The sequence below is a fragment of the Somniosus microcephalus genome, chromosome 20 (assembly GCF_052327205.1).
Source record: "Somniosus microcephalus isolate GS21.2 chromosome 20, FLI_Smic_1.0, whole genome shotgun sequence".
Lineage (NCBI taxonomy): Eukaryota > Metazoa > Chordata > Chondrichthyes > Squaliformes > Somniosidae > Somniosus > Somniosus microcephalus.
In genome coordinates, this window is record NC_141006.1 from 43274401 (window position 1) to 43289879 (window position 15479).

General features: G+C 41.6%; 1 protein-coding gene across 22 annotated transcripts in view; it reads left to right on the plus strand.

Moving 5' to 3' along the window:
* macf1a (microtubule actin crosslinking factor 1a) overlaps window positions 1-15479 on the plus strand; it is a 628388-nt gene that overhangs the window by 448253 nt on the left and 164656 nt on the right. For all 22 annotated transcript variants that reach the window (XM_085962506.1, XM_085962516.1, XM_085962528.1 and 19 more), the window contains 2 exons: window positions 9197-9373; window positions 12846-12969. In XM_085962506.1, the coding sequence (XP_085818632.1) occupies window positions 9197-9373; window positions 12846-12969 (301 nt within the window). The remainder of the gene's footprint in view (window positions 1-9196; window positions 9374-12845; window positions 12970-15479) is intronic.

The following is a 15479-nucleotide window of genomic DNA, read 5'->3' on the forward strand; positions in this document are numbered from 1 at the left end:
AAACAACTAGGAAGGCAAAGAGGAACTATGAAATTAAATTATCAAGGAACATAAAACAAAATAGTAAAATATTTTGCAGGCGCATAAATAAAAAAAGGAAGGTCGAGTTGGGAATAGGGCCACTAAGGGATGGACAGGATAATACCACAGGCAGCGATAGAGAGATGGCAGAAATATTAAATAGTTACTTTGCTTCAGTATTTACCAGGGAGACAGAACAGGTGGACATGACATCAGATGATGAGATTTGAAATGAGATAACTGCATTTAAAATAAAAAGAGGAAATCTATTAAATAAACTAATCAGACACAAAGAGGATCAAACCTCTGGTCCAGACGGATTACATCCGTGCATTTAAAAAAATTTAGGGAAGAGATGGCAGAGGCATTACTACACATATTTAATAATTCGTTAGAAAAAGGTGTAGTGCCAGCGGATTGGCGGATAGCTAACATAATACCTATATTTAAGAAAGGAGATAGAACATGTCCAGGGAACTAGAGACCAGTCAGCTTAACATCGGTGGTAGGAAAAATAATGGAATCCCTACTAAAGGAAAAAATAGAAGAACATCTAGAAACCAGAAATACAATAATGAATAATCAGCATGGATTTCAAAAGGAAAAGTCTTGCTTGACCAACCTCATTGAATCCTTTGAAGAGGTAACAGAGAGAGTAGACAAGGGTAATGCAGTAAATGTAATTTATCTAGATTTTCAAAAGGCCTTCGATAAGGTACCACATAATGGCCCAGTAATTAATAGCAAGGGGAGGAAAACGTTAGTGGGTGTGATATATAGGCCTCCAAATAGTAATATGGAGGTGAGGGAAGGCATAAAAAGGGAAATTAGAGAAGCGTGCGATAAGAGCACAGCTGTCATCATGGGTGACTTTAATTTACATATTGATTGGACTACCCAAATTAGTAAAAATTCTGAGGAGGAGGAATTCCTGGAATGTTTTCGGGACGGTTATCTGGACCAATATGTCGAGGAGCCGACTCGAGATCAGGCCATTTTAGACTGGGTATTGTGCAATGAGAAGGGACTTATCAACAATCTTCTTGTACGAGGCCCCTTGGGTCAGAGCGATCATAATATGATCGAGCTCTCAGTCGAGATGGAGAGTGAGGAAATTGAATCAGAGACTAAGGTCCAGAACTTAAATAAAGGGAATTACGAGGGTATGAGACGGGAATTGGGTAAGATTGATTGGGTGGTGTTTCTGGGGGGATTGACAGTGGATAGACAATGGCAAGCATTCAAAGATAGAATGGAAGAATTCCAGAACATGTTTATACCGGTTTGGCATAAAAATAAACCTAAAAAGGTGGCTCAACCGTGGATAACGAGGGAAATTAGGGACAGCATAAAATCAAAAAAAAGGGCATATCAACTGGCAAAAAAAAGCACCAGACCGGAAGATTGGGGGCAGTACAGGATACAGCAAAAGAGGACAAAGGGATTAATCAGGAAGGGGAAAATAGAATACGAAAGTAAACTTGCAGCAAACATAAAGACAGACTGCAAAAGCTTTTATCGGTATATCAGGAGGAAAAGACTGGTAAAATCCCAAGTCGGTCCCTTGCAGTCCGATTCGGGAGAATATATAATGGAGAATAAGGAAATGGCAGACCAATTAAACTCATACTTTGGTTCTGTATTCACAAAGGAGGACACAAATAACCTCCCAGGAATATCGGCAAACATAGGGACTAATGAGAGGGAGGAGCTGACAGAAATTAGTATCTCTAGGGATATGGTGTTGGGTAAGTTGAGGGGACTGAAGGCCGACAAATCCCCGGGGCCTGATAAACTACATCCTAGGGTACTTAAGGAGGTGGCCCTGGAGATAGCAGATGCTCTAAGGATCATCTTCCGGAACTCCATTGACTCGGGAACAGTACCCGTGGATTGGAGGGTAGCTAATGTTACCCCAATATTTAAAAAGGGGGGTAGAGAGAAAGCAGGGAATTATAGACCAGTAAGCCTTACATCGGTTGTGGGCAAAATGCTAGAGTCCATTATTAAGGATAAAATAGCGGAGCACTTGACAAATGGGGAAAGGATCGGACAGAGTCAACATGGATTTACAAAGGGTAAATCGTGTTTGACTAATCTGCTGGAATTTTTTGAGGAAGTAACTGGTAAAATAGATGGGGGAGAGCCAGTGGATGTGGTGTACCTTGACTTCCAGAAAGCCTTCGATAAGGTTCCACACAAAAGATTATCATGCAAAATTAAGGCTCATGGGATTGGGGGCAAAGTATTAACGTGGATAGAGAACTGGCTGGCGGATAGAAAACAGAGAGTTGGAATAAACGGCTCGTTTTCGGAGTGGCAGGCAGTGACCAGCGGGGTGCCGCAAGGATCTGTCCTGGGACCCCAGCTGTTCACAATATATATAAATGATCTGGATCAGGGAATTGGATGCAATATTTCCAAATTCGCTGACGACACTAAACTAGGAGGAGGGGTGGGCTCTGATGAGGATGTCAGGAGGCTACAGTGCGATTTGGACAGGTTGGGGGAATGGGCGGATACGTGGCAGATGCACTATAATGTGGATAAATGCGAGGTTATCCACTTTGGGGGTAAAAACAGGAGGGTAGATTATTATCTAAATGGCAATAGATTGGGAGATGGGGAAGTGCAGAGGGACCTGGGTGTTCTTGTGCACCAGTCACTGAAGGAGAGCATGCAGGTGCAACAGGCGATTAAGAAGGCAAATGGTATGTTGGCCTTCATATCAAGGGGGTTCGAGTATAGGAATAGGGATACCTTACTACAGCTGTACAAGGTGCTGGTGAGACCGCATCTGGAGTATTGTGTACAGTTTTGGTCGCCCCATCTGCGGAAGGATGTTCTTGCCATGGAAAGAGTGCAGCGGCGATTCACCAGGCTGATACCTGGAATGGCGGGAATGACCTACAAGGAGAGATTGAATAGTTTGGGCTTGTACTCACTGGAGTTTAGAAGATTGAGAGGGGATCTCATCGAAACATATAAAATTATGGCAGGCCTGGACAGGCTGAATTCAGAGAGAATGTTTCCAATGGCAGGGGAGCACAGAACCAGGGGCCACAGTCTAAAAATAGCGGGCAAATCATTTAAAACAGAGATGAGGAAGAATTTCTTCACTCAAAGAGTGGTGAGCCTGTGGAATTCCCTGCCACAGAGGGCTGTGAAGGCTAATTCAATAAATATTTTCAAGAGAGAATTGGATATATTTCTGAAGGCTAAGGGGATTAAGGGTTACGGAGAAAAGGCGGGGACGGGGTACTGAACTGGTAAGATCAGCTAAGATCTCAGATGAAGATCAGCCATGATCTCATTGAATGGCGGAGCAGGCTCGAAGGGCCGAATGGCCTACTCCTGTTCCTATCTCTATGTTTCTATGTTTCTAATTCGGGTCCGGGGCTTGCCGCGCGTGCAAGCCCCGTATATGCACTTACCCGACGCGCTGACATTTCACCTCCAGGGACGCCTGCAATTAGAGTTTGAAAAAGAAGAATCCCGGGCAGCGTCTGACGTCACGCCGCCCAGGAGTGCAGCCAGCGCGAAGCCTGGAGCGCGCAGTGCAAGTGAGACACGCCCCTTGAGGTCTCAGTTTAATAGGACACGCCCCCAATGTTTCTCACAAGCTGCTAAGCATTTTTACATGCAAAGCAGCATTTTAAATAGGTTTTTGGTATTTTTATGAAGCTTTTGGTAACTTTTATAAACTTTTAAAAACGTTTGCATTATTTTGAAGAATCTGAAGTAGTTTTAAACAGATTTAAAGCAATTTAAAGACTTTTAAAAGCCCTAAAAAAAATTTTTATTCCATTTATTTATTTACCAATGTCGTCGTCATACGTGTCTTCACACTGTTCCCTTTGGCGAACTGTATGAAGTGGTGGAAGGATTTATGGCCGTGATTAACACTCATTCCGTGACCGTAACCATCTTTGAACCAGCCACGAGGGGGGTTAGTCCTATGGCGGGAGGGTTTTACGGGCTCCCACAAGCTATACAAGGAGGGGGGGCCACCCACACCCACGGACGCAAATATCCCACTGGATGTCAACCCAGAATTTAGAGCTGGAGCTCCGACTCCACTTGCCGGGACTGTCTGGAGCGGGGTTCGAAACTCTACCCTGTCTGGCCCAGCGGCGGGGATCCTACCGCTACGCCAAAGGCCCAATCCGATTAGCAATGTGAAATGGCTGGAATGAGCACAATTCACGGCATTAAAAGAACTCACAATTGAACTGATGATGACCTCAGCAATCTCCTCAACGAGGTGGAGGCGCAGCGCCTGCTCATCATTGGTAATGAGAAGTCAAAGGCGCTGCAAAAAGGACAGATGATAGCTTGGTCTTTCAAGTGGCAGCACAGGGCTCCAGTCACGGGGGAGGGAAAAGGCGCAGGAAACGTATGGGTGTCACCTTTTGCGCGGAGTGGGCCTTTTGCGTAGCGGTAAGCATCCCCGCCGCTGGGCCAGAAGGAGTAGGGTTTCGAACCCCGCTCCAGACAGTCCCGGCAAGTGGAGTCGGAGCTCCAACTATAAATTCTGGGTGGACATCCAGCGGGATACTTGCGTCCGCGGGTGTGGGTGGCCCCCCCCCCCCCTCAGATGGGTTGTGGGAGCCCGTAAAACCCTCACGCCATAGGACTAACCACCCTAATGGCTGGTATGAAGATGGTTATGGTCACGGAAGGAGTCCTTCCACCACTTCATACAGTTCCCGAAAGGGAACAGTGTGAGGATACGTACGATGATGACCTGTTGCGCAATGCACCTCCTTGGACCCTCAGTCGCAGATGCGAGGGGGCAAATTGTGCAATTGTTAAATTTTTCATTTTATTGACATGTAAAATGTTGGCCCAGTAATTCCGTTCCAAACGCGTGAGTACGGTTGGGGTACTCACGCATCTGGCCGGAGGAAATGCCGGTTTTCAGCATGCACAGCGCATGTGGGGAAAACCGGCATTTCCTGTCCACTGAACAAAGGGGTTCAGAGGCAGAACGCGTGCGACTGCACAGGCAGCGCGTGCGCAGTAAAATTCGCCGGTTTCATTCATGCTTTCAGTGAGGTTAAGTCCTCACAACTTACACATGAAAAAAGCATGAGTACAGTTGCTCCAGAGGCTGCGGAAGATATATTTTATCGTGGAGCTTCTGAAAGGCAATATTTTTGTTTGGGAAAGAGAGGAAAGTTATTTTAAGAAATGCTGAGTTAAGTTTTAACGTTTATTTTTGTTTTTTAAAACGGGTTTTCAGTACTGTAGGTAGAAGGAGCAATTGTGGCTATGTGAATTGAATTTGCTGTGTTTATTAAATGTGAAAATGACTCCAACATTTTTAAGAAAAAAGAATATATTACTGATGAAAAGTTTCTAAGTAATTATGTATGTCTGTATATATTCCTTTACTTATGTGTATGAATATGTATTTAATTATGACTTTCAGAAAAAGTAACTTATTGGAAAATCATAATTAAAAACATACATTCATACACATAAGTAAAGGAATATAAAACATACATACATATACGTAAAGGAATATATGCGTACGTACATACATAATTACTTATTACTGATGAAAAGTTTCTTTCTTAAAAGTGCTGGAAATGTTACATTACTCATTTTAGAACACTCATTCTCACATTCAATTCACACAGCCACAATTGCTCCTTCTACCTACCGTACTGAAAACCCGTTTTTAAAAAAAAAAAAAAAAAAAATTTAAACTTTAAAACTAACCTCAGCATTTCTTAAAATAACCTTCCTCACTTTCCCAAACAAAAATATTGCCTTTCAAAAGCTCCACGATAAAATATATCTTCCTCCGCCTTGAAACAACTTTACACATGCTTTTTTCAAGTGTAACTTTTAAGGACTTACCCTCACTGAATCCATGAATGAAATCGACGAAGTTCACTGCGCACGCGCTGCCTGTCCAGTCGCACGCGCTGTGCCTCTGAACCCCTTCGTTCAGAGGACCGGAAATGCCGGCGTTCTCCGCATGCACGGTGTTTCCTGAACGCCGGCATTTCATCCGGCCAGATGCGTGAGTACCCAGACCGTACTCACGCATTTGGACCTGAATTACTGGGCCATTAGACTAATGAATAAGGTCAGAAAATGCAGAGTCAGGGGACAAGTAGCAGAATGGATAGCTAGCTGGCTTCAAGAAAGCAGAGAGATGGGGTAAAGGGTAGCTATTCAGGGTGGCAAAAGGTGGGAAGTGGTGTTCCACAAGGATCAGTGCTGGGACCACTGTTGTTCACAATTTATATTAACGATTTAGACTTTGGAATCAAAAACACAATTTCTAAATTTGCAGATGACACCAAAATTGGGAGGGGGAGGAGGGGATAGTTAATACTGAGGAAAACTGCAACAAATTACAGGAAGACATTAATAAACTCGCAGAATGGGCATATAATTGGCAAATGAATTTCAACTCAAGTGTGAGGTATTACATTTTTGTAAGAAAAATAGGGAGGTCACATATTATTTGGAAAATAAGAATCTAAATGGGGTAGAAGAGCAAAGGTATCTCGGAGTACAAATACACAAATCACTTAAAAGTAGCGACACAGGTTAACAAGGCCATAAAAATAGCAATCCAGGAACTAGGGTTTATTTATAGAGGGATAGAATTGAAAAGTAGTGAGGTTAAGCTAAACTTGTATCGAACCTTGGTTAATTCTGGTCGCCATATTATAAAAAGGATATAGAGGCACTGGAGAGGGTGCAAAAAAGATTTATAAGGATAATACCAGAAATGCAAGGGTATACCTATCGGGGAAAGGATGAACAGGCTAGGTCTCTTTTTCTCTTAAAGCGAAGGCTGAGGGATGACCTAATCGAGGTCTTTAAAATTATGAAAGGTTTTGATAGAGTAGATAGTGTTTCCACTTGTGGGGAAGAGCAAAACTAGAGGCCCTCAATATAAGACAGTCACCAAGAAATCAAATACGGAATTCAGAAGAAACTTCTTTACCCAAAGAGTGGTGAGAATGTGGCACTTGCTTCCATGGGGAGTGGTTGAAACGAATAGTATAGATGTATTTAAGGGGCGGTTAGGTAAGCATACGAGGGAGAAGGGAATAGAGGGTTATGCTGATGGAGTTAGATGAGGAAAGACAGGAGGAGGCTCGAGTGGAGCATAAACGCCGGCATGGACTGGTTGAGCCGAATCACCTTTTTCTGTACTGTATGTCCTGTGTAAAACTTTATCACCAACCTCGCCTGCCAGGTGCGCTTGTCGGCCACTGCCCACAATTTTCCATCCACTAAGTGTGAACTCAGAAAGTTAGCCCCAAAATACCAAAAAGATGATGTAAACATCTAAGTCACCACAGTGTGAAGTCTCAGGAGTTTCAAATCCTTCTGGTTCCAGTGCTCATGCTGAGTTGATAGTACCCAGTTGTCTAGTTCAGTACCTCTGGTTGCTCTGTACTGGTCATTAACTTGTTCCAAGTACAAAATCAATGAAATTATGCTAAACCTTTAAGACACTGGTTAGGCCTCAGTTGGAGTATTGGCCCAGAAATTCAGGTCGAGGGCTTCCCGCAGGTGCAAGCCCCCGATCAGCACTTACCTAGCGTGCCAGACGTTGAGCTGTGGGCCCCCGTGGAATTCCGATCTGGAGCCTGGTCCAGCTGCCGGCGCGCTGTGCTTGCGTATTCCAGGGGCGCAGTTAGTTCGATGCGTCCCCTGGGATCACGTGGGCCTTGGGGAGCCAATTGGAGCAGGGAATGCTCCATTCATAAGTCTGACAGGAAGTGCTGTCAAGACTTGCAAATACTACGGCCCCAAAACATCACTAAATCTTCAAATAAATTTTTAAAAAACATCACTTTTTTTAAATAAACTATAAATTACATGAAATAACTATTTTAAACAATTTAAATTTTTGAAAAAAATAATTTTATTTTCTAACGGGACTAAAAATAAACTTACCTTGCTTTAAAGTATTTAAAAATAATAAACCTGTGGAAAAAATGTTTTAATTTTAATTAATTCACCAATTACCTTGTAAAAAGCAGGCCTTACGCCTGCTTTTTACATTTCTAACTTCTGGAGACTTACCTTCCCGGGAAAACCTGGGGGGAAAAAACCAAAGTTCGATGCGCACGCGCAGCCCCTCCTGCGCATGCGTTCGACCTCTGAACCCCTTCGTTCAGAGGAACGGAAGTGCCGGTTTCCCGCGCATGCAGGAAACCGGCACTTCCATTGGGCCTACGGGTGAGTACCCCGCGCGTACTCACCCGTGGAGACCCGAATCTCTGGGCCTTTATGTTCAAATCGGGGCACCACACTTTGGGAAGGATGTCAAGGCCTTAGAGAGGGTGCAGAGGAGATGTATTAGAATGGTAGGGATGAGGGACTTCAGTTATGTGGAGAAACTGGGGTTGTTCTCCTTAGAGCAGAGATGGTTAAACGGGGATTTGATAGAGGTGTTCAAAATCATGAAAGGTTTTGATAGAGTAAATAAGGAGAAACTGTTTCCAGTGGCAGAAGGGTCGGTAACCAGAGGAGACAGATTTAAGATAATTGGCAAAAGGACCAGAGGCGACATGAGGAAACATTTTTTTATGCAGCGAGTTGTTGTGATCTTGAATGCACTACCTGAAAAGGTAGTGGAAGCAAATTCAATAGTAACTTTTAAAAGAGAATTGGATAAATACTTGAGGGGAAAAAGCTTATAGGTCTATGGGGAAAGAGCAGGGGGGTGGGACTAATTGGATTGCTCTACCAAAGAGCTGGCACAGGCACAATGGGTCAAATGGCCTCCTTCTGTCCTGTATCATTCTATGATTCTATAATCTTCTCTTCCAGTTTGTTCACCTTTGGTGCACAAGGAACCTTGCCTTTTCATCTATGGTTCTTAAAAAAAAAATATTGATGCAGGAAACACCTTATGCTGTGTTATGATTGAATTCAAACAGAAAATGCTGAGAATACTCAGCAGGTCAGGCAGCATCAGTGGAGAGAGAAACAGAGTTCACGTTTCAGGTCGATGACCTTGCGTTAGAATATATGATTGAATGTTAGTTTAAGCAATAATGACATGGCAACGTACTGTCTTGACAGATCTTCAATAGGTTGGACACTCGCTAAATGGCACAAATCTGACAGTATATCACCAAAATTGTGGATTTTAAACATCCATATAATTATTTATTTGCTTGGTTCATAGTGCAATAAACTTGGCTCGCACCTGACCAATATGTTGGAGAAATACCAATATTTTCAAGAGATTGCCAATGGGCTGGATTTATGGCTAGAGAGCTCGGAGACAACTGGAGACAATCTTCTGTCAGAAACAATTTCTTCTGATCCACAAAGCCTGCAGAAGCAGCTTGAGAGTATCAAGGTAAATCAACATCACTCTATAAATTAACGTGTAACATTTATTCTAAATTATAAGCAGAACTGTGAATTCTTCAAAATATTTTTAATATGTATCTCAAACAATGGGGGTCATTTTAACCCCCCAAAACAGGTGGGTTTGGGGTCGAGTGGAAGGTTAAAAAGTTTAAAGTCTGAAATAGGAACCCAACCCGCCTCAAAGCCACCCACATCCAATTTTAATGGAGGTGGAATGAGGAGTGGGCGACCAATCCGCTCTCTAGGCAGGTCGGTTGTTGAAACCTTTTAAACAGGTTGAGTGCTTCTATTCTTAGTGTTTCTATTTTTAACCCATGTTGACCGGGTTTCCCGGACCTCGGCAAACCCGGCCAGTAAAAGGAGGCGAAAAGGACTGGATCCATCAGGTAAATGCCTTTACAACACTGGTTATGGGCCAGGAGGAGCAGGAGTGTTTCCTCCAGGCCCAACAAGCTAACCTGTAAACAGCACCACCCTCTCTCCCCCTACCTCCGACCACCCCTCCGATCTCTCTCCGACCACCCCCCCAATCTCTCTCCGTCCTCCCTGATCCCTTCAACCCCCACCACGCTCTGCCCACCCCTGCCCCGTGATCTCTACCCCCAACAACCATGTAACTTGCAGCCTTTTCTGGAGAACTTCTCCACCCGACAGGCAGCCAAGCCTGTCAGTCAGGCTGGCTTCCGGGCGGGGAATCAGTTTAAATAAAAAACACGCACGCCATGGCATTAAAACACCACGCCGTTCCCGACCATACCCCCGCCCCCCGCTTCAAAACCCCGCCCCAGTAAATGTGGGGGCAATGTTTCTAATTTATGAAGTACATTAATTCCTTAATTTCTGAAAGTGCTATTTGACATGATGTTGGATTAAGAGAAGATGTGAGATTGTGTTTTTACTGCAGGATGTAGACAGTGTTTTCACATCAGTTCTTTTAAGGTTTCATTTCTCTGCGGGGAGTATCAGATACAGATGCTTCTTGGTTGGGATCTTGTAGAATCCAAGAAAGATCCTATGGAGGTGTAGAATAATTCCAGCAACTAAAGTAATAAACAGATTTTTCTCTGCATTATCCTAAACACAATACCTAAAGTTTACCTAAATATCAGGGCTGTTGAGTATAATTTTGAGGTCATATGAGAATAATCTAAAATATAGAAGTTGTAAAATCTAGGAGGGTAGAAGAAAACCCAAAAACCTAAGTGTTGATGAAGGGGAAAAACAATGCTGTCATTATCTCATCGGGAGATGGGATGGTTGATTTTCTTCCTCTATATACACGTGCCAATTGTTTTATTGCCTACATATGGTGTGCAGAGGGAGAGAAGGAAGTACTTATTGAAGACATCTGGCTTATAAAAATGCAGGTATCTTATGAATCTCCCTTTTGGAAAAAAAAAGGACTGCTTCCTGCTTTAAGTGTCAGCTTGGTTCATTTAGTCGCACTCTCTCTCCCCTGAGTTAAAAGGTTGAGTTCAAGACCCTCTCCAGGACTTGAGCACAACATTTATGTTCACATTTAATTGCAATACTAAGGAAATGCTGTGTTGGCAGAGATGCCATACTTTGGTTGATGCATTAAACCTTTCGCCTGTTCTGGTGGTTTAAGTTGACATTAATCTTGTGACACTATTCATGCAAGAGCAGGGTGTTCTCCCAGTATCCTGACCAACATTCCACCCTCAACTAACATCAGAAAAGATACAGATCAGATCTGTGCTCTTTGCACAAAAAAACTTTGTGATGGCCTATGCACTGCACAGTTTTTTTTTGTATTTGAAGTTTTTTAAGACATTTCTGAGATATGATAAGTTGCTATCAATGCAAGACTCTCAAAGTCTGAATGCTTTTTTTTTCTGGTTTGATACTTCTAAAGCCCTTTTACTGTGGGCTCTGTTGGAGTTTTGTTGATGAAGTAAAAAAAAAATCTACCCCAGCTTAACGTTTCGAATACCCAGTAAATCAATTGTATTTTTCACTCTCTTTGATATGTAGATTCAAACAATCCAATTATGTAATGTAGTTAACATGTCGAGTTAAATTATTAAAAGTTATAATCTGTTTATGTAAATGTTTTTCTTTTCTAACTCTCCCTCGTAGCAAAACTGCATTTCTCATATTCATTATACATCTAATTTTCCACTTCCTTTCCTGGTGGTTTTAGTGATTAAGGACCGGGCTGTCTGAAGTTGTGTTGTACATGTTACCCGTAGCTAGGGGAAGCTGTAATACTGTAGGTGATTTCTATTTTTATTTTGCTCATTTGTGGGGTTTTTTAAGTATCCTCCTTTACTGCGAGAAACTATTGTAACTTTTTCAAACTAATTGCATTTGTAGATTAATCAAGTTTCATATATTGCATTAATTTTTATGCTTGTCAGCTATGGATTTTTTTTGAATAGTCCACTCACAAATTTAACAGTCTAGAATTCCATCTGGAATTTACTCTTGAATGCTACAGCAAGATTTAATCTTTAGTTTAAAAACCATGTCCATGTGTATGATTTTTGTGTATGTAAATATTGGTAATAGCTTGCTTATAAATTCCCCCAATAAATGTGGCTCTTTGAGAAAGGTTTCAATAATTTTTAATAAACTTGGAATAGGTCCTTTTAATTTTAGCAAAACTAGAATGGTGTACAAGCTTGTAAGGGTAAATGTGACATCCTAGTATAGAATTGTGTTTGTTCATATATAACACAAGAAACTATTACAGGTGAATCTAGATTTCCTTAGTACTGAAAAGACAGAAGAGTCCTGGCAGCAGTATTGTGCCTGTATGCAAACAGACCTCTCAATATTTTTGCCCAAGTGTCTGTTCTTCATGTGTGAGCCTAGGAAGTGAGTGTCAGCAGGCTATTACTGTGGTGCACGTCACAACTGAGCTCAATTGTTTTCCTTCCCAATGTCCAAACACATGCACTCACCTACAGAGTTACTGAATATCAATCAGAAGCAGAAGCCCTTGCTAATCTTTCCCCTCCCTGGACAAAGGGTGTTGAGGCTATTTGTAGTGCTTTCACAGAAGGGACCTTCCATTCTGCGGTACACTGGGCAATGTCTTAGCTCCTCTGGCCTGGTGGATTATGTGGTACTTTATACAGTGCAATGGTTTAATTTAGTTGAATTTCTATCATATATAAACCATTATTGAATAAAATTCAAATCCAACCCCCATAATAACCATCATTCACTTATTATTAAAAGAAGTTCCACGCCTTGGGACGTTTTACTACATTAAAGTCGCTATATAAATGCACGTTGTTGTAGAACAAGAAAATTTGGATTGTGTGCTGAACTTTACCAGTAGCTTTTGAAGCTCTTAATCGTGTGTAATGGAAATTTTTGTAGATTTTATTGACTTTATATTTGCATTTTATGTGGTACTATAATTCTTGCAGTTAATGAATTATTAATTTGTATTCAGGATGTCTCACTGTGCAGTTGTGTAATTACAGGTGCTTCAGGGAGATTTAGCTGAACACCAAGTCAGTGTAGCAAAGTTACAGAAAGCAGCAAAATCCCTATTGTCCTTGGATGATGACCTTGTTCCAAACCAGGATCAAATTCAGCAAACAACAGGTACAGTTTTCAATATTAGCCGTTTATACCAAAATGTAGTTTTCCAATTTTCACTAAAAGAAAACAATACTTCCCACCAGCAATTAGTACAAGTATCTTCAATATATGTAATTAATATGGATGATCCACTAAACTTTGTCATATTCTTAGATATTTGCTGTAGTTGATACGGTTTCAAATATGTTCATTCATTTTCATACAGCGGCTCATAATTCTGATGCAAATAGCTAAGTATCACAATGAACAATGTCACAGAAAAACTTGAAGAAAACATAATTATTTTGCACTAAAGAATTGTGTACTTTTAAAGACTACATTTAAATAAAAATACAATAATATTTCAGAAAGTAAAATAATATTTCCAGAGAAGGCCATGCTCAGTATGAAGTTTAACAATATGGGACAGTGCAGTGATCCAGACAAGTATGCCAGAATCCCACTGCTATTGCATAACACATATTTATTGAATGATGTATTTGCTGCAGTGGCACATAGTTTAAGTGTTAAGTCGTTTGAAAGTACTGCACGAGAAGTACTTAATCATTTAGAATTGTTAAGTTAATCCTACCTAGTTTGGAGATGGCGAAAATGAAAACAGCACCAAATGGGATTTCCTGCAGGGAATCCTCTCAATCACAGTAAAATATTGGCACTAAGTTAATGAAGCAACCAATTGGGCCAGAGTAATGCTATACCAGCTAACTGTTTACAAAAGTCTGAGGAGATTAATTGGAAATCAGAATAGCTTTCAAATCGTACAAAAACAAAAAAAACTGAGAATCTGAAACAAATGCAAAAAATTGCTGGAAGTACACCATTCTGTCAGCAATGTAATGAACAAAGATAAGTTAATATTTTAGTTAATTTGTCTTTTCTGTTTACAGATGCTGAATCAACTACAGGAAACTTTGTTATATCCGGCACCGACGGGACCGAGCTGTTGCCGACCTATCAAAACTGCCGGACATACAAAGTTAATGTTGAAGCATACGGAGGTTTTCATCTCCGTATCTGACAACAAACACTGTTGCTTAGCAACAGCTTGTAAACAGTCGGCCCGTACCTTGGAAGCGTCTCTGTAGCTTAGCAACAGCTTCAGAGAGACTTTCCAGAGCCCGACTGTTGAAAACAAAGCCACGAGAAGTAAAAAAAACCTAACAAAACGGCTCCTGATTTCTGCCGGTAGATCGAGGTTTCCGGACATACAACCTCCGGATAAACCAAAGTTTCCTGTATTGTGTTTTTCTACATTTTCTATTTTTATTTCATAACTTCCAAATCAGCTACAATTTATACTGTTTGTTTGACAAATGAGTTTTTCTTGTACATTGTTTACAAAAAGCAAATATATTGTAGTACATATTGATTCTATTATTTATTAGTAATTAGCTAGCGATTATTATTTTATAAACTTCATAATTATGTCACTTAGCTATGCAGTTGATGTCTGATGATATCAGCATCCACTATGGTAACTGCTGAAAAGTCCTGTCTATGCCACAGTTTCCAGTTTCCCGCCACCCGCTTCTGCTTCCTCACCCCCCCTCCTGCCTTCCACAGGACCTACCTCCAATAGCCAAATTCCTTGGGACCCAACTGGTGAGCTACATGGGGATGCTCGAATGGCGTCTGCAGCTCAATTTCGCTCGGACCACAGTCTTTGCAATCACACAATCCATTTCTTGCCGGAAACCGGCACGAGTTGAATTTCTCACCTAAATTATTTATGTTGTGCTTTCCCTTCAAATATGTTTGGTGTGTGTGCTCTTGAATAATGAGGTATGCTACTTGCTATCAGAAGTGACATTTAAAACATACAAATTATTATAAATGTAAACTCAGAATTTTCCATTATGTTTGATTAAAACATGTATTTTCTACAGTATTCGTATCTATTTATTCGTTTGACTCTTCAATACAGATTCTAAAGTCAAGAAGTAAAATAAATACAGTTATAGTTTTTAAAAAAGTATAGTGATAAGCAGGACACCTAGTAAGTGTGAATCTCTTGCAGTCAAGGCAGTATTAATGCCTATGGTGGCACAAAGATCCAGGTCGGGAGGTGATTTTCCGTGTACTGCTAGGGGTGCAGTAAAGAACCATACAACACTAAAATTCCTGATGATCACCCGCCTCTCCCCGCACCCCCCCCCCCCCCCTTGCTGGCACCATAGCCCCACTGAACAGTAGCAGCTATTAACAGAACCTCCCCTATTGAACACACTACTCCCCATTGCTTCTGCTTCTCCTGCTTTTACTGATGGGTAAAAGGAGTTCAGGTACAGATCTAATGGAATGGTAGAACAGGCTCAAGGGACTGAATGACCTAATCCTGTTCCTTCCCTCCCCCTCCCTCCCCCCATGCTTCGCCTGCTCCCTTCCTCTCCCAATCCCCTCATTTCCCTCTCCCAGTGCCTCGTTCCTTTACCCTCATTTCGATCTCCCCTTCTCTCCCTTCTTCCCCTTCTCCCTTTTCCTTTTTTCCTCCTCCCACTTTTCCCTCTACCTTT